General features: G+C 32.7%; 1 protein-coding gene across 3 annotated transcripts in view; it reads left to right on the forward strand.

The window, feature by feature from the left end:
* The window catches only part of LOC114342178 (four and a half LIM domains protein 2), a 485,196-nt gene that overhangs the window by 159,359 nt on the left and 301,100 nt on the right, over positions 1-24,737 (forward strand). The window contains exon 1 of one of the 3 annotated variants that reach the window (XM_050657504.1): positions 16,322-16,820. The exons of the other annotated variants lie outside the window; for them this stretch is intronic. Within the exon in view, the coding sequence (XP_050513461.1) occupies positions 16,693-16,820 (128 nt within the window). The 5' untranslated portion in view covers positions 16,322-16,692. Of the gene's footprint in view, positions 1-16,321; positions 16,821-24,737 lie in introns of those variants that run through there. 3 annotated transcript variants of the gene reach the window in all.

The raw sequence follows: 24,737 nt of genomic DNA on the forward strand, positions 1-24,737 counted from the left end.
ATAAAATAAAGTATATAAAGTACGTATTTATTTTTAATAAATTTCACATGTCCAAATTCCTATTAATTTTACATTGTTAAATTTTCTGGTTCTCTGTACATATAATAAGCATGTTTTTAAATTTTTATTTTGAATTTTTAAAAAAATTTTCACTTTCTGTTGGTTCGGATTTGCCGAAAGTTCGGATTTGCGGGGTTCGTATTTGTGGGGTTCTACTGTACTTTATTATATGTTAGCTCTCCTTTGTCAAATGCTAAATATTGTAGTTTCAAAGTCAAAAGACGGGAAAAATATGCTTTTTTCGAGAATAACTTGTTAAAACTAATTTAAATAATTTAAAAATATCTATTTCTAGAAATAAAAAGAAGTCTCTAGCTCAAAAATTAAGTGACTTATAATGAAAAGGATGTCAGTCCCGATTTTTTTCAGCGCAAAAGTGGTCGGAAGCAACCCCGTAATCACCACCCTAATTAAAACTAGTCATTGACCTTATTTGGTCTTATTTATTTATGAATTATTAATAGGTTAGAGAAGTTTGACAGACTTAGAATGATTCGTTTTTAAAAAAGGGAAGTTAACAGCGATTAACGAATTTTTGTAGTTTGGAAAAAATGGCTTTTTCTTCTGAATAGAAAGATTAGCATCAGAGATGTGAAAAAATGTTTAAATATTAAATTGTAGCTAATTTAATTCTCAAGAATTTGGTATCAAAAAAATTTTCCTGTAACAAAAATTAAGTGAGCTATTGACAATTAAAACTTGTAATAGCATGCAAAAACCACCTTTACCAACCCTTTCAAATTCACCTCCTTTTGTGACTAAGGATTTTAATAAGATTTAATATTAATAGGCGTGTAGATATTGTAAAAACCTACAAAATTCTTTTATAGCAAACTTTCTAAGATACAAAATAAAAAAGTTACGGTTAAAAAATCAATATATTTTTTTGAGAAAAAAAAAAAGAGAAATCCCATTGTAAGCATAATAATGTAAGTTAGCGGTGTTTTTAGTCATTGGCCTTATTTATTCTTCTTTATTTGTGTATTGTTAATAGATTCTATAAGTTTGACTGGCTTAAAATGATTAGTTTTTAAAAAACTAAAGTTTAAAGCGAATAAAGAATTTTTGTAGTTTTGTAAAAAATGCCATTTTCTTCAGAATAGAAAGATTAGCATCAAAGATAGGAAAAAATGTTTAAATATGAAATTGTAGGTTAGTTAATTCTTAAGAACTTGGTGTGAAAAATTTTTTTCTACGACAAAAATTGAGTGAATAGTAAATGAGTATACTATAGAAGAACATTGATTTTTTTCCATATAAAACTAACACTTTCGATAGCGAATAAATCGAAAGCTATTAGTTTTATCAAAAAATGTATACAACATCTTTTGCTTAGAATGAATGTTTTTATCAATTTTTGCTGTCAAAATATAATAAAAAATTTCCACCCCCCGAGATGGGGTGGCAACCATCCCCATAATAAAAGCGCCTTTCGGCATCATATAGATTTTGATCCTTGGACCATCCACTACTTATTCTCAAATTTTCAATCAAATCGATCCATTCTGTAAAAATTGCGGGGTGGAAAGCTTCGGTTCCTGGACTAAATTTGTCATTAGGATTTTTGACTATATTAGATAATCTTTTTATCGTTTTTTAGTACATTTTGATAGTATCAGTTTTCTACTTTCATTTGGCATACTCAGAATTGCCCTATCTTCATTATTTTCTGTCTTATGTTATTGCAAAATAAAGGTCTCAATGATAAACAATTAGAATAACTCTTAATTAATGGATCTTAATAACTCTTAAATTAATAACTCTTAAACTAATTAATGGATCGGTCTCAAATTTTGAGGGTTTAAGTACCCCTATACCCAACTTTGGGTGAAACACTAAAGTTATAAGGTAGTTTTAGTAAAAGTTATTAACAAATAACGATTTTCACTTATTTTGCAGTTTGCGTAGCAACAAATTAACTTTTTAACTTTCAAAAATCAGCATTTTGAAGGTTTTTTAATGTTCTAAAAAATTTAATTTTGTAATTTTATGATAGAGAAACATGGAAGAGCGAAGGGGAGGCCTATCTCCAATCTTGGATGTTGCAAGGCTGATACAAAGATGCCTCTTTCTCCCAGTATGTTACACGGCGATCATCCTTAATTAGCCGACGAACCGCATCAATGTTTTGTTCTGTGACTGCTGTTTTGGGTGGACCTGGCCTGGATTCGTCGTTGAGACCGGAGCAACCAGTTTGAAATTCGCAATATCAGTGGGAAATAGTTGACTGGTGTGATGATTCATTCCCAAACACAGAAACCATTTCAGCTAGACATTGATGTTGGGATAATCCTCTCCGAAAATTGTAAAAAATTATTGCTCAAAAATGTTGTCGGCTAAGATCCAGTTTTTGATCGACTTTCTAATTTCAAAAATTCACTGTAGGTATCTATACGACTTTTATTGCAATGAAACTCTCGATTTGTCAACAAAAGATTGAGGCGTTTATTTATTTAACAGCCTTGTAGAAACTGACCTTATTTGCAATAAAAAGCAAATTGTATACGAAAGTTGCATTTTTCACCTTTAATATGCCATCTTTTTTTGTCGATCGTACATTATAATAAAAAAAATCCAATTTTTACCGTCGAGTTGATACAAATTTTATTTAAAAATTGATTTTGCCCGCGTAAATGTCATTCAAAATCGCCCATCGCTTCAAGCGTTGTTTCTGATGAATGGCTGGTCGCGAATTGTTGCAAAAACAACGAACAGAAATAAATCGACACACCCAATGTCAAAAATAATATTTGATAAATTAAAACCGAACAAATATTTTATTAAAAATACACTGTCGTGCGTCAACAGGTGAAAAAACGACGACTCTATCCTGAAATGATGTATATTAATAATTCAGTGCAAATACAAATGACTACTCACATTTTCTGTTTGAAAAACTGAAAAGTTTGGCAGCTATACAAAGAAATTTATATATTTACAAGTTTACAAATATCCAAGTGCCAATTAGTGAGTTATTATATTTATGATTTTCATGTTATTGCTAATTTACCGGCATACTGTTGTAACCAAGATTTAAGATACAAGTTATTCATTTGGGATGATCGATGTGGAATAAAAGGCTAAAATATGGAGTCAAAATATATGACTGTGAAATTGTTACTTATTTAATGTGGTTTTGACGGTATTTTTTGTGGCATTCTAAACAGTTTAAATGTTTTTACATACATTCACCGGCAAAATTAACCTCCCACCTTTCTTTCAATTTGCAGAAATTATCAATCTTTATTTATTTATTTTATTTATCAACGGGCAAGCCCAATTACAATTAATGTTAAACTATAAATTCATAATACTGACTATATCTACGGTTACAATACAAAAAGTTAATCTGTATTATACAATGCAATACAAAAGTTATCTATATCATTTATCTCTATCTCTATTACTTGAGCCAAGAGTACACAAAAAAGTTGATGCAAGAATGAGCCAAAGGTTGCAAAGAAATCTATGTTGTCATATTGATTGGATAGTCTAGCAGTTCTTGAAATGAAGTTGTTAAATCCATAGTTAGTGCGATGTATAGGGTAATGGAAACTAGATATAGATCTGGTAGGTCTAGATGGAACATGTATATTCATTTTATTGAGCAAAGAAGAAGCAGCAGCTCTACCATGCAGAATATTGTAAAAGGTAATAAAATCTCTCTTCTTATGACGCATAGAAATGGGTGGCATATTTAATGTAGCAAGTAAATCTGCATCATTGTAGTTGTCCAAGATGTTTAATTTAAAAGCAATCTGTTTAAGGAATTTATGCTCAACACGACACAAGGTCTCAATATGCACACCATAAAAATGTGACCATACACAGGACGCATACTCAAGATGGGGACGGACAAGAGAGCAATAAGGCGTTTTTAAAGCAGTAATCCCAGTAAAATCCTGTGTGCTTCTTCTGATAAAGCCAGGCATCTGAAATGCCTTGTTGACTACATTATTTAAGTGATAAGAAAGTTGCAGAGTTGCATACAAAGTAACACCAAGATCCTTGATGAAAGGTACAGTATCTAGACAATACTGTCCAATCTTGTATTCAAAATTGATTGGGGATCTAGATCGAGAAAACGTAATGGCTTTGCATTTAGATGGATTTAGACTCATCCCATTTCTTGTACACCAGTCCAATAAATTGATTAATTCATATTGAAGTTTATCACAGTCATTGGGAGATTTAATCAGACAGCTCAATTTTAAGTCATCGCCAAACAGCAAAAAAAGGGAAGAAGAAAAACATTCGTGAATATCGTTTATAAAAATGTTAAACAGAAGAGGCCCAAGATGTGATCCTTGAAGAACCCCTGAAGGAACAAGAATTGATTTGGTAAGAAAATTACCAATTTTTACCATCTGTCTACGATTAGACAAATAGCTGCTAAACCAAGAAATCATTGGTTCATCAACACCAATCATTCTGAGCTTATGGACCAACATACCATGAGACACCCTGTCGAAAGCCTTGGAGAAATCAGTTTAAATTGTATAAACATGATACCCCCTCTCAAGGGAGTCGAACAAAAAATCTACATAAGTTAATAGGTTAAGCTCAGTAGATCTATGGGGTCTAAACCCAAATTGTTGATTGATAAGTTTAGGCTCGAGTAAAGGAGTTAAAAAGTCACAAACCAGACTCTCAAACACTTTGGGTATCACACCAAGTACGCTAATAGGACGATAATTACTAACGAGAGATTTATCCCCGTCTTTAAATATAGGCTTAAGAAAACTTTCTTTCCAGTAATCTGGAAAAACACCAGTTTGAAGGGAACAATTAAATATGTAATACAATGGCCTGGAAAGGTTAAAACTGTATTTCTTTAAGAACAAAGGAGGTATACCGTCAGTGCCTGGGCCCTTATTAATATCAAGAGAAGAGAGCTTGGTGTATATTTCTGATATTAAAATTTTATGATTAGTCATATGAGTATTAGATGAAGATAGTTCATGATTGGGCATGTTGAGATTACTCTGAGAATAAACTGTGGAAAAACAATCAGCAAACAAATTTGCAATATCTTTGCCTGAGGTACAATATTTGTCAAGATATTTAGTCCATTAGGAAAAGCACTATTTTTTCTTTTATTATTAACAAAAGACTAGAGTTTCTTGATATTTGAAGATATAGCTGTTTCAGTAGACTGAATATATTGTGAGTAGCATTCCCGAGTTAGATCCTTGCACAATTGTCTAACCCTTGAAAATTCCCAATAGTCATTCAAACAACCAGTTGACTTATATTTTTTTGTGTAATTTTTTCTTTAAGATGATAAAAATTTTTAAATCCTGAGAGAACCATATTGGGAATTTTCTGGCTGAAAACTTCTTCAATCTTACAAATTTATCTATAGCTATAAAAATAATTTCATAAAATATATTTAACATAGTCTCGAGATTCGCGTTAATAAATAAACAAAATGTCCCAATTAAACTAGTCTAGGAATAAGGAAATATTCTGATAGTTTGCAGACCTGAAATATCTGTAGTGACCATCAAACTGGAGTCCAGGTTCATCATAAGTCAGGTTACATCTAATGGTAATTGAGAGTGGTGGATGAACGACTGGAGGAACCAGAAAAAAGTCTGCTAACTCCGTTTCTGCTAAGTGGTCATTTGTCAAGAAAAGATCTAAGATACTGTTGTGTATTGTAACATGATGATTACATTTTAAAAGGTTGTGGAAACTACAAACATTTGACATAATCTGAATGCAAGACACTTCCTGTAATGATGCTCCACCTGCAGTCGCAACAGAACTAAAGGAACCATTTTGCCAGAGAGCATGAGGCAAATAAAAATCCCCAACCAGGTGTAGGCTTAACTTAGGCATCAATAGAGCGAGCGAGTCCAGTGTCTCAGAGAAAGTGGTATACAACTGTGCCGGAGAATTGGGAGGTAAATAGACTGCTCCTAATATAAAACTAAAAACACTGGATCCAATTAATGAAGACCTGTTCAATGCTATCTGGTACTTGGAGACGAGTACTTGGTATTGACTTGTGTACAGCTATTAGCACTCCTCCTCCTCTCTTGAAGACACTGGTGTTAGCAGAGCGGTCACAACGATATATGTTAAAATCAGTAAAGCGTTTTATAAAAGACGCGGTGAAAACTACCTTTGAGGAAAAAAACATCTTTAAGATGTTTAAAAATCTTCGAACAAAAATTCTTCTTCTTCTTTTTGTGTAGACATGACTCTGTCTGTTTTTCAATTTTCCTCCAGTAAGTTGTCATTCCATCTTTTTCGTGGTCTTCCCACTGATCGTCTTCCTATTGGGGAACCGTCTCTCGCCGTCCTTACTATTCTATTTGTTGTCATTCGGCTTATGTGGTCGTTCCATTCTACTCTTCTGTTTTTCACCCAGTTATTAATATTGTCCACCTTGCATCTTTGTCGTATATCTGCATTTCTAGCTCTTATCTATCCCATAGTGTCTTACCATCGATTTTTCGAAGGGTTTTCATCTCTGCTGTTTCTAGAATTTTTTTTGTCCTTTCGGTATCAGGTCGTGTTTCTGCTACGTATGTTATTATTGGTCTGATGACTGTTTTGTAAATTATGTCTTTCACTTCCTTTCCAATATTTTTATGTCTCCATATTGTTTCATTCAGGCAACCTGCAGCTCTATTTGCTTTATTCACCTGATCTTCCACTTCTGTTTCGAGAACAGTTCCATTCCGCCACAGTCCAGTCAGCATATTCTCGCGCAAAACCAAGTCTAGCTGTACCTTGCAGTGGGAGCAGCTGTGAGGCGCGAGCTGGACGAAAAGCCCTAAAATTTCTTTCTGTCAGTGTTCTTCTAATGGTACGGTCACTCACATCAACATTTCTCACATCAGAAAGACGTGTACGAGCTTCCAGAGCAGTGCAAAAGCGATTTCTCAACACGTTGCTGACAATGAAGCGGTCATCTCGAATTGTAGTGCATCGATGTCGGCCTTGACCTGGCTTGCGGGTGTATGAACCTGTCTCCCAACTGCCAAGAGGCAGGTGGGTGGCAGCTTGAACATTGAATTTGCTTTTCGCTTAAGAAAATCATTGTTTATTTGTCCAATAAACATTGTTTTCTGTTTTCTGACAGCAGTAAAATTAAGCGTCAATTAATTTCATTTAAACAAAAATTTTGGACACCCTGTATAAATAATTATATTCATGTTTGTATTACTATATAGAGAATTGAATAACCTTTCAAATGAGCTAGCACACGACCCCTAATCCCATTTTAAAAAATCATGGATTACGTCATCACGCTCAGATAGATGACGTCACTAGTATGATATATAATATATTTATATGCCAAAAAATCAAACTTTGAAAATAAAAAGCGACCTGTTTCGGGATTTTACCTTAAAGTAGACGGCTTACGAAATAACGTATTTATTCCTTTTATTTGCATCATACTGTATATCTATTTCTATTTTTTTTTTAATGTTCTTTCCGTTGTTTTATATTTATACCTAGATCTTATTTTATCTCTATTTTTTGTGTTGAACGTTTTGAGAAATTTGTTAGGCTACGGCTCCACGGGCGAGAAATTGACGCTAGCAGTAGCAGTAAAATGAACTTAAGGTTCCGCGGAACGGAATGGGAATAGCCGAACTGAACCGACTACGCACAAGTCCTGTAGTCGGTACAGTTCGGCTACTCCTGTTCCGTTCCGCGGAACCTTAAGTTCATTTTACTGCTACTGCTAGCGTCAATTTCTCGCCCGTGGAGCCGTAGCCTTAGTTTCTTATACTTAAAAATAATAATATTATCTACAGTAGGAAAAATGAAAGAATACCCATGAACGAACATATAAAACACGCTGTATTTTCCTGTCACCGTGTCACACAAAAAAATGACCAGCGAAAGTACATGTAATAATTATTGTTACATGTACTTGCATTGGACAATTTTCTTTGTGACACGGTGACAGGAAAATAGAGCGTGTTTTATATGTTCGTTCATGGGTATTCTTTCATTTTTCCGACTATATATGGAATAAAATGTTAATCAACCCATGCTTATATCGATAGATAAAAGCTTCCTCTACTATATTCTGCCTCTTAGATTACTAAACTTAATGATGTACATACACAAAATCATTAAATAGGCACTTAGAACGACCTACTAATGACAATGTAAATATACAGAATTGAACTATTGTGTTTCCTAAGCCATTAAACAAACTTTACTATCTATTAAGCATCTATCTAATTTATAGGTCACATAGAGCGATACAGGGTTGCAAAAGGAAAAGCACTTCATAAAAAATACAGGGGCGGGCATAAGTGATAATAATAGTTATGTTTTTACAATAAGTGTTGAAATTGTTCACCATTCCTCTCCATACACTTCAAATAACGTTTTTCGATCAAATTAATAATGCGAGCATGCATTGCGAGATCTTCATTGATGATATTTTATCCAACTCGATTGCTATCCAATATTTGAGATCTTCAATGTTTTCTCAAAATTCGCTCAAAAACCTTGTTCTTAAGCATGTGGCAGATTGAGAAATCCATAGGAGTAATGTCTGGCGACCTTGGAGGCCGCGGTTAATTTCCACGTCTACCGATCGATTCAGGAAAATGCTGTTTCAGCATAATCTAGCTTCGTAATCGAGATCCTAAGAGTAAAACAGTTTTAATAAAACTGACTATTTGATTACTGACCTTTTTGTTGTTATTAGTCCAGGAACCGAAGCTTTTCACCTCGCAATTTTTACAGAATGGATCGATTTGCTTGAAAATTTGAGAATAAGTAGTGGATAGTCCAAGGATCAAAATCTATATGATGATGAAAGGCGCTTTTACCATGGGGGTGGTTGCCACCCCATCTCGGGGAGGAAACTTTTTATTATATTTTGACCGAAAAGTTGATAAAAACATTCATTCTAAGTTAAAAATGTTCTATACATTTTTTTGATAAAATTAATAGTTTTCGATTTATTCGCTATCGAAAGTGTTAGTTTTATATCGAAAAAATCAATGTTTTTCGATAATACTCATTTACGATTCACTCAATTTTTGCCGTAGAAAAATTTTTGCAAACCAGGTTCTTGGAAATTAAATAAGCTACAGTTTCATATTTAAACATTTTTTCGTATCTCCGATGATAATCTTTCTATTCTGAAGAAAAGGCTATTTTTTTCCAAACTACAAAAATTCGTTATTCGCTTTTAACGCCATTTTTTTAAAAACTAATCATTCTGAGCTGGTCAAACTTCTAGAACCTATTAATAATACATAAATAAAGAAGACCAAATAAGGTCAATGACTAATTTTAATTAGGGTGGTGATTAGGAGGTTGCTTCAGATCACTTTTTCGCTGAAAAGAAAATAGGGACTGACATTCTTTTCATTATAAGTCCCTTAATTTTTGAGCTAGAGACTTTTTTTATTTCTGGAGATAGATATTTTTAAATACTTTAAATTAGTTTGAACAAGTTTTGAGAAAGTGTTTGAACAAATTTTGAACAGAGAAAGTTTTCCATTGTTTTTAATCTGGTAGGATATAAAATGGTATCATTTTATGTGCTATTAGATTAAAAACTTGAACTATATTTTTTCCTATTTGAATCCCTTCCACAATGTTTAAAAAAAATGAAGTTAATTACGATTTGTTAATATTCGAATGCCGTAAATCATCCATAACTGAAATGTGCCAAACAATTAATAATTTAGTTATTTTTACAGTCGAAATTTTCTGCCAAACGAATTTTGATTGTAGGAGGGGAAATAATGGATTTCCTAGGTAATGATCGCTTCAAAAATAAACCGGCCAATGTTGACACATCTCGAATAGACGTGTTGTATGTTATGACAAGGTTAGTCTTACGTGGTTTCACCTACGACTTTGAAGTTTTTAGTGTTCCCGGAAATAGATTTAATTGGAATTTAATTGGAAAGTTAGGAAAATGGGATGGAAATTTTATTTAACATTTTTTGTTTGATATGCACATTTAAGTCACTCGGTGCAATATGAGTATATGAGATTTATTTTAAAAATGAATATGTATGAGACGGTGAACCAAAAAGAACTAAATTCTATTGTTATTAATATACCCTTTCTATATACCAAGGCTATATTTTCTTTGATTTATTTGCATTATTTAGAAGGACCGTTGGAGAAATTCACAGCCAAACAAGTTTTCAACAAAATCCAAACAGAGAGAAAAAGTCCCCAGGGTTCGACTTAATCACTGCAAGAATTCTAAAAGAACTTCCCAAGAAAGGAGTGCAATATTTGACACAGATTTTTAACGCAATCTTAAGAACTGGTTACTATCCCCTTTTGTGGAAAGTGGCACAAATCATCTTAATACCCAAACCAGGCAAGCCTGTAGAAGAAGTTAAGTCCTATAGACCTATCAGTCTACTTTCAGTGATGTCAAAGGTTTTTGAAAAACTCTTACTAGACAGATTACAGCCAATCCTCGTGGAAAAGCAGCTAATACCCAACCACCAGTTTGGATTTAGACAACAACATGCTACCACTGAGCAAATTCAGCGAGTCTGAAATTCCATAAACAAAGCCTTAGAAGAAAAGCAATACTGCTCTGCAGCCTTTTTGGATGTCTCGCAGGCTTTTGATAAAGTCTGGCACACTGGCCTGCTATACAAAATAAGAAAAGTCCTTCCTCTCAACTACTTTCTAATCCTCAAGTCCTATCTCTCCGACCGCCATTTCCTTGTAAAAGTTAAAGATCAGTGCACTAACTTATATCCAATCAAAGCTGGAGTAGTACCTCAGGGTAGTGTCCTTGGACCAGTTCTCTACCTACTCTACACAGCAGATCTTCATACAAGCCAAAACATCATCACAGCCACATATGCAGATGACACAGCAATCATTGCAGCTCACTCAAACCCGTACATCGCCTCGCAACTGCTCCAGACAAATCTCGATAGAATAAAGATCTGGTTACAAACATGGCGAATTAAAGTAAACGAAAGCAAGTCAGTACATATAACGTTCACTAATCGAAAAGATACGTGCCTAACCGTCTCATTAAATAATCAAGTACTACAACAAAAGGATGATGTAAAATACCTAGGTATGCACTTGGACCACAGATTAACGTGGAAGAAACACATATTCACGAAAATAAAACAGTTGGGTCTGAAACTCAATAAAATGTGCTGGCTGATAGGAAAAAGGTCACAACTGAGTTTGTACAATAAAATTTTAGTAGGCAGTGACTAAGCCAATATGGAGCTATGGTATTCAACTGTGGGGATCTGCGTCCAGATCCAATATCGACATCCTGGAGAGATTCCAATTGAAGACCTTGCGCATTATCACAAATGCACCGTGGTACATGCCCAATGAATACATCAATCGTGATCTGCAAATGAAGACTGTCAAAGAAGAAATTGCCAGTTACGCCCAAAAATACGATATCCGACTACAAAACCACCCCAACAGGCTAGCGAAGAACCTAATGAGACCCCTGGCAAACAGAAGGCTAAAGCGCCACACTCCAAGCGATCTATCAAGATTTTAAGATTTAAATTTTCAAAAATATTTTATTTATTAGAGTTTTATTTATAGGGTTTTATTTATTACAGTCACAAATAATTTTGTTAAGTACTAAAATTATGATTTCATAGGTTATTGTCACTGTTGTCACTGGACAGTGTCCTGCAAGTCTCTTTTAATTGTTAAACAATTTACTTATTGTAATAATTATTACAGATTGTAAATAAATGGGATGTTAAAAAAAATTTAGAAGGAGGGCATGAACTTAGAACTAAAATACATCACCGAGTTCAAATACCGAACAAGCAATTTCAAATTACTAAAATTTTCTATATCTTTGGATCTACTCAGTAGATTTTGATCTTTCGTTTTTTTAATTTGTATGTATGTAATTTCTACGTACATTATAGATGTGCAATTTATTTATAAATTTATTAATTAATACAGACTAATTAGTTTAAATAATTTTTGAAAAAAATATTCTCTTCCAAAAATTTATTTTTTCACCATAGTATCATTAATAATCATAGAGAAAGTTAAAGTACACTTTAATAAATAAATTATTGTTTAATAAATAATAATTTATTGAAAATAATTTATTTATTCAAGTGTACTTTAACCTTTTCTATGGTTAATAATGATAATATGATTAAAAAAAATTTTTGGGAAAAATTATTTTTTCAAAAATGTTTAAATCAATTAGACTGTCTATTAATTAATAAGTCTAGACAAATTGCATATTTGTAATGTACACAAAAAGTACATACAAATTAGAAAAAGAAATATCAAAATCCATTGAGTAGATCCCAAGGTATAGGAAATGATAGTAGTTTTAAGTTGCCTTTTTTAGTTTTTGAACTCGTGCATTTGTAGGCTCGCAGCTCTCCCTTCACTTACCACGACTAGTCACCATTTGAACTATATTTTTTTTAAATTCGTGTAAAATACGAGCTTTTCGAATATGTAAAAAGATTTTTTCTACGGACCATATTTTTAAAGTTATTCCAAATGCTTATAAACTACAAAATTTCAAAAATTTGGCATTTGAATTTTTGACTATAATAAAGAATGTCTTTATCGTTTTTTAATGTAATATTTTGATAGTATTACTCTCATACTTTCATTTGGCATACGCAGAATTGCCCTATCTTCATTATTTTCTGTCTTATGTTATTGAAAAACAATGCCCTCTGGGATAAACAAATAGAATAACTTTTAAACTAATTAATGGATGGGTCTCAAATTTTAAAGAGTTTGTTAAGTACCCCAATACCCAACTTAGTTTTAATAAAAGCTATTAACAAATAACGATTTTCACTTATTTTGCAGTTTGCGAAGCAACAAATTGACTTTTTACCTTTCAAAACCACTATTTTGAAGCTTTTTCAATATTCTACAAAATCAAATTTTGAAATTTTATGTCAACTATTGGGGTGCAACAAATCGAAAAAAAAAGAGTGTGTGTGTACTTTGTACGCACGTAAGAAGTTATACTTCTATTATAATATAATTTCAACGAAATAAATATACCTACTTAACAGTTACAATACAAAAAATTAACAATAATTACCAAAAATGAACCAAAACTTAACAATGCCAAATATTAAAAAAAAAAAGAAAAAGTATGAATCGTCCGGGATTTGAACCCGCAATCTCGCGATTTTTTGATCTCTGGTCCAATGCTCTACCAACAAGGCCATCAAGCCGCATGCTACTTACCTTTCAGATATACATAATTATACATCACGGTGACAAGTGAAATATAAAAATAGATGTTTTATTATTTTACGCCCAAGGAAGACAAATCCAAAGACACAAAATTATAATAAAAAACCTTTTAAACCACCTTTTTCAAATTGCGCAAGTTGTATTATTAATATTAATGTTAATAAATGAAATATAAATATTTTGACGTTTCACAATTTGACAATTCACTTTTAACTGCAGTGCCTTAAAAATTTTAAAGCACTAGTGCCTTAAAGTAGCATTTTTAACGCTCCTATGGAGTCCTAAAAATTGCATTTTTAACAAGTTTGTAGAAAAATATATTTAAAAACACTAATATATTCTTTCCACACCTTTTATGGACTGATACATACATAAATTAAAACATTTTGAAGTATAACTTCAAAAATATAATATGAAAACTATTTAAAAAGGCAGTATAACTATTAACTAACCTTTGTTGTTTCTCTTCCCACAAATTTTAAAACGCAACAACCATACATAACCAAACCGTCAACCGTCCAAACCACAGCTGAGCTACAGCTGCCATATTGGATAATTTTTGACATGTCATTTGAACATCCAATCAGAACAAAGTTATAATGCGCATGCGCCCGAATCGTAGGTTTTAACATATAAAAATTCACCCTCATATCGCGCGTAAAGAAGTATAACTTCAAAAAAATCGCGTTTTTTGCACTAAATTGTTAACAATTAAAAACGGCACCGACCTCTAGGCAGGAAACAGGTAGGTTTTCTTCCCATAGATCTATGTTAACTAAAAAAGTTATATACCTGCATAATGCAGTGTCCCGAACATGGACTATTTTTGCTTATTTCCCTGTAGACCAGCAGGACTTATCTGTAAAAAAACGTGTATTTTTTAATGCGAGAGGTGGCATTCAGATTTTTGCAGATAAAGTTAGGTGACACCTTCAGTAATAATAATTGACTCATGCTCCTTCTCAAATATGTCCGGAACATTAATAAAAAAATTTATAATAAACATATTTAAAAATTTCGAAAAACATCGATTTTTTTCTGCTTTCTTTGCTTATAACTTTAAAACGGTTCGTTTTGGAACAAAGTCGTAGAGAAATAAAATAAAGATAATTGCATTTTGTATGATATACCACTGGTCAAAAATATCTTAAGGTATTACCTTTTCTGCAATATAGCAATAAATACAAAATAAGGGGGCAAAATACGACTGTTGTTATTCAATGTTTCTTAACCACTTTGGTGGCACTTAGAACCTTAGTAATTCGCTTAGAAAATTCTTATAACTTTCTTAAATAGTCTACCAAATTTCACTAAAATCGACCTAATAGATTTTGCCTAATAAATTTGCAATATAAATGTTTTTAAAAAAGTTCAAATTTTTTAAAATCTTTCTGAACAAAAAGTAGACCATTTTAGAAGTTGGCTAATTTTTTTACATATAAAGCGATGCTCTTCCTCTACCTATCTAATACACTTTACAGAATTAAATTCGGATTATTTAAAGGGCCTCAGAAATGTTTTAAAATTATTAACAATTTTTTGGTTTATAAACAAATAGCTTTGTTTAATAATAAAAAAATTAATTTTTAGTAATGCAAATAATTAAAACCGGTATAATTTGCAAATGCTGTCAGCAGAATTGCTATTTTATTTTTTAATCAAAAGTTATTCTCGTTCAAAAATTGCAATTTTTCGATTTTTTGAATGTTCCACCGCATTTATCTCGAAAGCTATGCATCCTACAAACTTGTAAGAACATTTTTTGCTTAGAATTGCCCAAGAAATACAAAAAAAAATGTTTTATTTTGCGAAAAATCGATGTTATGTAATTCCTCAAGTTCTTTGTTCATAACAATCTTATCGACATCCGGATCAACTGTTACCCAAAAAATTCGTGTTCTACGGGTCAAAATACATAAAAAAACTTGGGTAAGTCCATCTAAATAAAGGAGCCCGTAGCATCCCCTCCTGGACAGAGCGCTAATTTGTTTATAAGCCAAAAAATTGTTTATAACTTTAAAACATTGCTGAGGCTGCTTAAATAATCCGATTTCAATTCTGTAAATGGAATTAGATAGGTGGAGTACTTCTTTATATGTAAAAAATTGACAAATCTTTGTATGTTCTAGTATTTGTTGTGCAAGATTTTTTAAATTTTTTTAAAAAAGTTTATATTGCAAAATTATTATGCAAAATCTAGTAAATCAATTTTAATGAAATTTGGTGGACGGTTTTAGCACATTACAAAAATTTTCTAAGCGAATTAGGAAGGTTCCAAGTGTAACCTAAGTGATGGAAAAACATTGAATAAGGACAGGCTTGTTTTGCCCCCTTATTTTATATTTATTGCTATTTTGTAGCAAGGGTGATAAATTAAAACATTTTTAACCAATCGTATCTGAGAGAAAATTTAATTATCTTTGTTTTATTCCTATACGACTTTGTTCCAAAATGAATCGTTTTAAAGTTATAAGCAAAGAAAGTAGAAAAAAAACGAAATTTTTTGAAATTTTTAAATATTTTATTTTTTTTATTAATGTTCCAGGCATATTTGAGAAGGAGCATAAGTCAATTATTATTAACGAAGTTATCACATAACTTTATCCGCAAAAATCTTAGGCTAATGAAGCTTATTGTGTACTGTAAATAAATATGAATATTTCATCTACATTTATGCGGAAGTGCCATTTTGAAGATTTAAAATCTGATTATTTTCGAAGGTAAATCTAGATAGTGCGATTCTACATGAAACAGCCTCTATAGTGCTTTTTTTTGTATAATCAAATTATCACCGATTTTTATCGTAATACATGCAGTTTTGAAAAAAATTGAATTATGATATTAAAAAGAAGCATCGTCGTCTTCCGGAATGTCTTTCACCGCATCCTGCGACTTTCTTCAGCCCGCTAGCATCGAACTCTAAAATAACAGATCGCGCACTTCACGCCAAACCGTCTATCTACGTGACCCGCCTCTTTCGCCAACCATGGCCTCTTATGATCTATTTCCTTCGCTTTTCGCGACGCGTAAACGTCAAAAAGCAGCCAGCGAAAAATCGCGCCAGCCGCCAAATTCAAACCGCTCGCTCTCGCTTGTTTACAAACAAAAACGGTCGCGAGACTTTCCTTCGCTTGACTCAAACACAATTAGCGCGGATTTGAAAAGATAGATACCGCATATCGCCGGCATTTGTTATCTAATTTCCTTTTTCGAATCATGAGTACCAGTAACTAATCACCGATGTGGTTTTTCGTTCAGTTTTCAGTCATTTCTGGAAATGTCACGGGCCTGCTACGACTGTGAGTGCTGATTTCCTCGGAAAGTGGTACCGCTGTTGTTTTTGATGTTATCGAAACATTTACTTAGTTAAATCGGTAGTTTTTAAGTGTTTGTGCTAAATTGGATTACAATTAGACTTAAAATATGATTTCTAATGATATTAGTGGCGATTTGGTGCCTTGGACTGGACTTACTCTGGCTTGTGTAAGGATTCTGCAGCTTTACTGTAAAGTTTTTCAGCAGGATGTACAGGATTTCAATAAACTTAAGGAGTATGTATCTACTTTAATACGTCTGTAATTATTTGCGTAATTTACAACCAAATTTATCATGTTTTCGTAAACTTTCGATTTTGTTCTATTCTTTTTTAAATGGACAATGTTTAAAATCAATTGCTATAGAAAACTGTCGTCCCATAAACGGAACTAGAACCATAAGTACTTTTACAAGTGAAATATAAAAATATAAACATACGTAAATATAAATAAAGAAATCAATAGTCAAATATACAGGGTATATCAAAAATACAGGTCATAAATTTAATCACATATTCTGGGACCAAAAATAGTTCGATTGAACCTAACTTACCTTAGTACAAATGTGCACATAAAAAAAGTTACAGCCCTTTGAAGTTACAAAATGAAAATCGATTTTTTCGAATATATCGAAAACTATTGGAGATTTTTTATTGAAAATGGACATGTGGCATTCTTATGGCAGTAGCATCTTAAGAAAAAATTATAAGTGACATTTGGACACCCCATAAAAAATTTATGGGAGTTTTTTTCCTTTAAACCCCACCCCCCAAACTTTTGTGTACGTTCCAATTAAATTATTATTGTAGTACCATTAGTCAAACAGAATGTTTTAAGACTTTTTGCCTCTTAGTACTTTTTCGAAAAGTCAATTTTTATCTAGATATCTTGAATATTCCACCACATATTTGTATATGATTAAGTACGATTATGGAGACTTGGTAATCATATGAAAATTTATTTATGATTTTCATTTTTAGGTATATTTTGAACCATATTAAAAAAGAAGCCACATTTCGATAAAAGGTGCCTTCTCGAAAAAATACAAAGAGACAAAAAGTTTTACAAACACTGTGTTTAACTAATGGTACCGCAGTAATATTTTAATTGGAACGTACACAAACATTTGTGGGGTTTATCGAAAAAATACTAAGGGGCAAAAAAGTTTTAAAAATATTGAATTTAACTAATGGTACCACAATAATAATTTAATTGAGTGAGACGTTAACAAAAGTTTGGGGGGGGTTAAGGGAACAAAACCCCCATAAAATTTTTATGGGGTGCACAAATTTCACTATAATTTTTCTTTAAGATGTTCCTGCCATAAGAATGCCATATGTCCATTTTCAATAAAAAATCTCCAATAGTTTTCGATATACATATATTCGAAAAAATCGATTTTCATTTTGTAACTTCAAAGGACTGTAACTTTTTTTATGTGCATTTTTGTACTAAGGTAAGCTAGGTTAATTCGAACTATTTTTGGTCCCAGAATATGTGATTTAATTTATGACCTGTATTTTTTTACACCATGTATATAGAGAAATATAAATGTAAAATATAAAACTGTGTGTATTAACAATGACAACAATCTCAGCATATTAAAATTGGAAGAGAATTACTCCTCCGATCAAAAATAGACATTCTCTATAAGGTAAAAATTCTTCTTAAAATTTTGCTTTGAATGATAAAAAAGAGTCTTTATTCTAGCTGACATTCTGGTACACGATTACTGTTTTTTCTAGTAGGATAATTGTGATTATTTCGTTCATAGGAGATTCTGACCAATAGAAAGCTACAGAAATCTAAATTAAATCTATTATTTTTTAATGATTTTAACTTCCAATCGTATAATAAGATATTTGATCACGTGTTTTTTCTGTCTAATCAGATTAAAATTATACTGAGAATTATCTACTGTAGAAAATTACCGATATAATTTTTTTAAGTAGATTGTTTCTGTTTAATAACAACCAGTTTCCTAGTTTTGACAACTGTCACATTTAAGAAAATATCCATAATATACGTATTAAAAAATAATCTTACGAATGTCACACGACATTAAGAATAAATAAGAAAATAATGCTTCATTTTTACTCAAATTTGTTGTCATTGGGCAATAGCCACTCGAGCCCTACGGGCTCTCGTGTCTATTGCCAGACAACAAATTTTCGAAAAACTGTCGCATTATTTTCAATTTATTCTCACTCTCTTGTGATATTATACCCGATAATTTTTGATAATTTCCCGCCGGCAAGTATATTACGTCAGATGCCCTTCGTTGCTATGAAAAAATACATTCAGTGACATTAATGACAATTAATGTTTTAAAAGTTATAAAAGTGATGAGTTTCAACCGCCAAATATTTCTAACAACTGTGTGTTTAATTGTACTAATTTGTACTCTTACTTACATAAATAAATTACAATAAAAATTTTGATTTTGAACAGTTTCATTCAGAAATAATCGCAACAAATTGCACTAGCCTTCGGCTCCAGGGCCCAGAGCACGCCAAATAGAATTCTATTGATGATCCTTTTTAATTTTTCTGATAAACCCCTTTACATAATATGGTATTGTTGTCATCTTTGTCGCTTCTTGTGAGTGTCTCTGGAATACTTGTTGGTGTGGGTTGGTTTTCTGTAAAATTCATAAAGGGGGGAATTGTTGTTGTCTTTTTCCATAGGGAAATTAACTGATTCTTCATTACTCTTGATGTATAATCAGAAAGTATTCAATTGTTCTGGTTCGTGAGGCCAAATGGAGAACACATCATCTACATATCTCTACTACACTACGAGTTGTTTGTCCTGTTTTATGTACAATATTTTGAATATGAATATATTTGCTAATAATGGGGATAACGACGAGCCCTATGGCTAATCCGAAAGTTTGCTTATTAGTTATTATTATCTAGTTAATAGTCTAAGAACTGAGAGCGGATTTTGTGCGTGATAAGTAATATGGAAAAACTATACGGGGATATGTTGAATTAGTTGTGTACATGACTTTCCCCGACGGGTGGAAACCAGAGTGGGGGACGAGGGTAGTTATAAGTGGTCAAAGTCGCGGTTTTCATTTTTTTTTTTGTGACGCTCATGATCGCAATAGTTCACCAAAATTTGGGAATAAGTAGATCATGACGTAACTAAGTAAAAACTCCAGGGGCGGAACGCTGCGTGGACGACAAAGAGGTGGGGGCAGGAGTGAATATAAAAATTATAAGGGGTTTTTTTGTGAAGTTCCTGATCGAAATAGTGCACCAAAATTTGGGATTAAGTAGATCATGGCATAACTAAGTAAAATCTCCAGGGGCGGAACGCTGCGTCGGGGACGAACGTCACAAAAACCCCTTATAATTTTTATATTCACCCCCGCCTTCACCCCTTTGTCGGCCACGCAGCGTTCCGCCCCTGGAGATTCTACTTAGATACGTCATGACCTACTTATTTCCAAATTTTGTTGCACTATCTCGATCATGAGCGTCACAAAAAATAATAATAGAAACCGCTACTTTGACCCCTTATAATCACCCTCGTCCCCCACTCTGGTTTTCGCCTCTGGGAATTTTACTTAGTTCTGTCATGGTCTACTGATTCCCAAATGTTGGTGCACTATTGCAATCACGAACGTCACAAAAAAACCCTTATAATTTTTATATTCACCCCTGCCTTCACCTCTTTGTCGGCCACGATGCGTTCTGCCCCTGGAGATTCTACTTAGATACGTCATGACCTACTTATTCCCAAATTTTGGTGCACTATCGTGATCACGAGCGTCACAAAAAAATAATAAAAACCGCAACTTTGACCCTTTATAACTACCCTCGTCTCCCACTCTGGTTTTCGCCCATTGGGGAAAGTCATGTACACAACTTATTCAACATATCCCCGTATAGTTTTTCCATATTACTCATCACACACGAAATCCGCTTCTATCTCTCCGACTATTAAAGATTATCTAGTATTTTCAACATTTAACAGATTTTTTCCTCGCACGAAAAATAAATAGGTAATCCGTAAATATTTTGTAACATAACCAGTATTATTTTAACAATAATAAATATAATCAATGTGTCTTCTCACACAATTGTGATATTACAGTGCAATACCCTCTGCCTATTGTTTTCATTTGTTTCTGTTTGGAATAATTACATACATCAATTTAAGAATTGCTTTCACCTTAGGTGATATATTTTTAATTTTTAAGCTATTATTAGTAAACGGAAAAAGAATAATAGGGAAGATTGATTTAAAAAAGTTTGATTTGGGCGCCATTTAATTGTATACTAATCCTTTTTTATTTGAATGTAGCTAGAAAGGTCACCAAGTCGTGGGTTCGAAACTAGGTTTTGAAATTACCATTTGGTTTAACAGAAGAAATTACCAGAGATAAGTTAAGAAAGGATAGACAGATATATATGAGAAGATTGCCACAGAAAATAGCTCTTGGGCCCACACTTAACGAAAATCATGATTATCTCCCTTATTAGACTTCGTTTATTCAATTATTATTCAAGCCTAGTCGGACAACTTCTATTTTGAAAAATCCCCCCAACACAGCAAAGTTCGTAGGTACTTGATAAGATTTTTTAATCGTCTAAGAAATTATTCCTTGTATAAATGTACACTTACACTTGAAACAATAAAACCTATGAACTTGATTGAATAAAAGCCCTATTGCATATATTAACTACATAATATGCGACAACCTGCTTATTATACCTTACTCTGAGACCATGTTCGTAAATTTGTTCGTCTAATCTTACTATTAAGCGTGGTAGTTGATAGGTTGACTGTATTTGTCTGGGACAATTTTCATTCTTTTAAGATTTAAGAGATATTTAGAAAATAATGTTGATTACATACAATGCTGAATCCCAAATCCCAACCCTCTCAAAGTACATTTACATTATCTGACTTAGTTGCTTAGCGAGGAGACACATTCGTGTAAAATCCAATACACACAGAAAAACTTCTTGACTCTCACAAAAAAGTTATTAAACTTTTCGAAGTTTTAAAAACCGAAAACAAATATTAAACCAAGGCGGATCTGTGAAAATACGACTACATCTGGATGTGAGAAGTGGCATTCTGATCTTTTCAGAGAAAGTTGTCTGATAACTTCAATAATAACAATTGACTTTCCCTCCTTTCCAAATAGATCGGGAATATTAATAAAAATATTAAAATATTTAAAAATGATTAAAAACATCGTTTATCTACTCTATGTCATATTATGTATCAGTTTTTACTTTGTGAAAACTGGCATTATAGATAGCAGTTAGTGACGGGTTTAAAGTGTGCGTGAAGTAACAATGTATTTTAAATGGTATTTACTTTTTCGCACACTTTCAATGGGTTTTTTGGAACACTTTCATATAATCAAATATCCTTAAATTTCGCGTTGTCATGGTGATGACAATATGAGCAATGACTTACAATAAAATTTTTGACAGTTTTGTAGTTTGAAAGTAGTTAGGATTTTTAAATGTCAAAGTTCTAAAAATTGTAGAATAGAAATGAATTCCAGTGACAAAGAGTTACAGTTTTTTTATTTGTTTATCGAAGAGTAGATAAAATATTGTATGAAACTGTGCAGGAAGTACTTTTTGCGAACTTACGCGATGTATAGCACTCGCTTCGTTGTCGCTCGTGCTCTAAATATCGCGTGCGTTCGCAAAAAAGCATACTTCACGAACTGTTTCATAAATCTGCAGTTTGCCGAACGACGCGAAGCGGGAGTTCGGTAAGCAGTCGAGTGCGGAAAATAGACTTTATGCAAGTGTTAGTAACAATATTTTTTCTATGAGTCTTTAAAAAATGACCAAATTTTAATCAATTAATTTAATTAATATTACAATACATACACAAATTAATTCTTTGACAAGGTTGTCCAAAACCAAACTTTCAATATAATTAGTTAGCATGACGACGATCTTGGTTTCCAAGACGATGATTCAAAACGACTGTTTTTTAGTCTACCGATTTGACTTTCGAATATTATGTCAAAATAATTTTATTTCATCGAATTGTCGCGTTAATTTCATTAACACAGGAACACAATAAGATACATTTGAAATAAAATAGTAAATAATATCTAAATATTAGTTTATTGCATGTATTATAATTATTTTAAGGCCATATTAAAATATTTAAATGCAGTGTGGAAAAGTAAAACGCGTGCGGAAAAGTAAAACTTTCTAAACTAAAACACGTGCGCGAAAGTAGACATTTTTGCACGCTCGTATAAAAAGTCCTAAAAAGCTTTGTTTTATCCACTTTTTGTATTGAATGCTATTTTGCTTGAAGGGTAATAAATTAAAACATTTTTAACCAGTCATATCCTACAGAAAACTTATTTATTGCTAGTTTATTTCATTACGATTTTGCTTTAAAATTAATCGTTGTGAAGTTATAAGCAAGCAACATAATGTTTATACGAGGGTCATTCGTGAAAAAAGGTTCCCTATGCCGCTGAGAAAGAGTGAGACGTACTGGGAGAAATCTGGCAACACTGCCTTACATATCTCTCACACTCTCCGTCTCTACATATCTTCATATACTGCCTTACATATCTTCAGTTTCGCCTCGCTACATTGCTCAGTGTCTGCCTGGAAGCCTTCGAAGATAGAAGTCCCGGTCGCTGTTATCGCCAATGTGAAAATCATGATGTGATAAGTTTTTTAAATGCAAAATGGATTTTACTTATTGACATTCATCGTCAGTTAATCGAAGTTTACTGGAAAAAGTGAATATTTGTTCATCATGTTTGCAAATGGTGTAGATAATTCAGTGAAGGCCGAACGGAAATTCACGATGAATCTGAAGGTCTCCCGCTCCGAACTGCACTACCACTCCCTTAAATTTCGCTACCAGTAAATCCTCCTACGTCCCACATTTCTCTTTCCCGAGATTTTTTCTTGGATTATGAGCCTTAGCAGGGAGTACTTTTCCCCTCTCATTATGTGGCTTAGATATTCCAGTTTTGGACAGCCTCGTTTGTATGGTTTTTATGACTTTGTATTACTTCCCCATCTTCAGCAAAACATCTTGATTTGTTACTCTCTCTGTTCATGGTATTTTCCACATTCTCCTGTAGCACCACATCTCGAATGCCTCAATGTTTTTGATGTTCATCTTTTTAGTGTCCAAGCTTCCAGGCTGTACATCAGAACGGAGAAAGCATAGCACCTTAACATTCTCTTTCTCAATTTCAGATTTATGTCTCGGCAGCATAGGAACTTTTTCATTTTTGATACATGATTGTCTCGCTGTTTCTATTCGCCTCTTAATTTCTCTTGTCTGGTCATTAGTATCAGTGAACCAAACCCCTAAATATTTGTAGGACATAGCTCTTTCAACTTGCTTATTATTTATGGTTAAATTAATAAATCAACAACCATAAATTTAGTCTTTTTGATGTTCAGTTTTAGACCATACTTGTTGGTATGAGTACCTATCTCAAAGTGTTTCCTTGAGTGGAAAAGTCTCAAAAATGTATAAATTCCCAAAAAGGGATTATTATTAAGTAGATTAGATCAGGAATTAGTATTATGTTCTTCCTTTATCATCGAATTAACAATGATATTGTATCTATCCTTTGTGTGTGAGCAAAAAGGAAGGTGTTCCTTCTTTATTGCTCATAGATTTACTGGCTTACAAAAGTTGCACTCAGATTTGTTACACAACGGTATGAAATATTTGAGTTTTAGGCTGTTACTAATTTTATTTGTAATAAAAGTTATTTTAATTGGTTATCGCTCTAAAATCTGACTCAGACAGTAGTGTAGGAAACAAATGTTGAACCTTGCAAAATGGACACAAGTCCGGTTTTATTTTTTTTCTGGTATATCAAGGGGTGCTTATTATAAGACTAACTTTTTCTGAAAAAATTTCGCCCCGGAACCTCCCTTTTCACCCCTTTAAAGGGGGTAATTTGTGGTTTTTGCGGAACGTAGCCCGTCCTGTAACTTTTACAAAAAATTTCTTTTATAGAAATATGAAGAGGACTATATTTTCTACAATCTATTTCCAACACCATCTCTCTATCATCCACCGTTTAGCGGGGGTGGCGCCCTAAAGTTGACAAGTTTTTAAAAAAGATGTTTTAAAAAAAAATTTATTTTTCCCTAACTGTAACGGAAATTAAGA

The sequence above is a fragment of the Diabrotica virgifera genome, chromosome 8 (genome assembly GCF_917563875.1).
Source record: "Diabrotica virgifera virgifera chromosome 8, PGI_DIABVI_V3a".
Lineage (NCBI taxonomy): Eukaryota > Metazoa > Arthropoda > Insecta > Coleoptera > Chrysomelidae > Diabrotica > Diabrotica virgifera.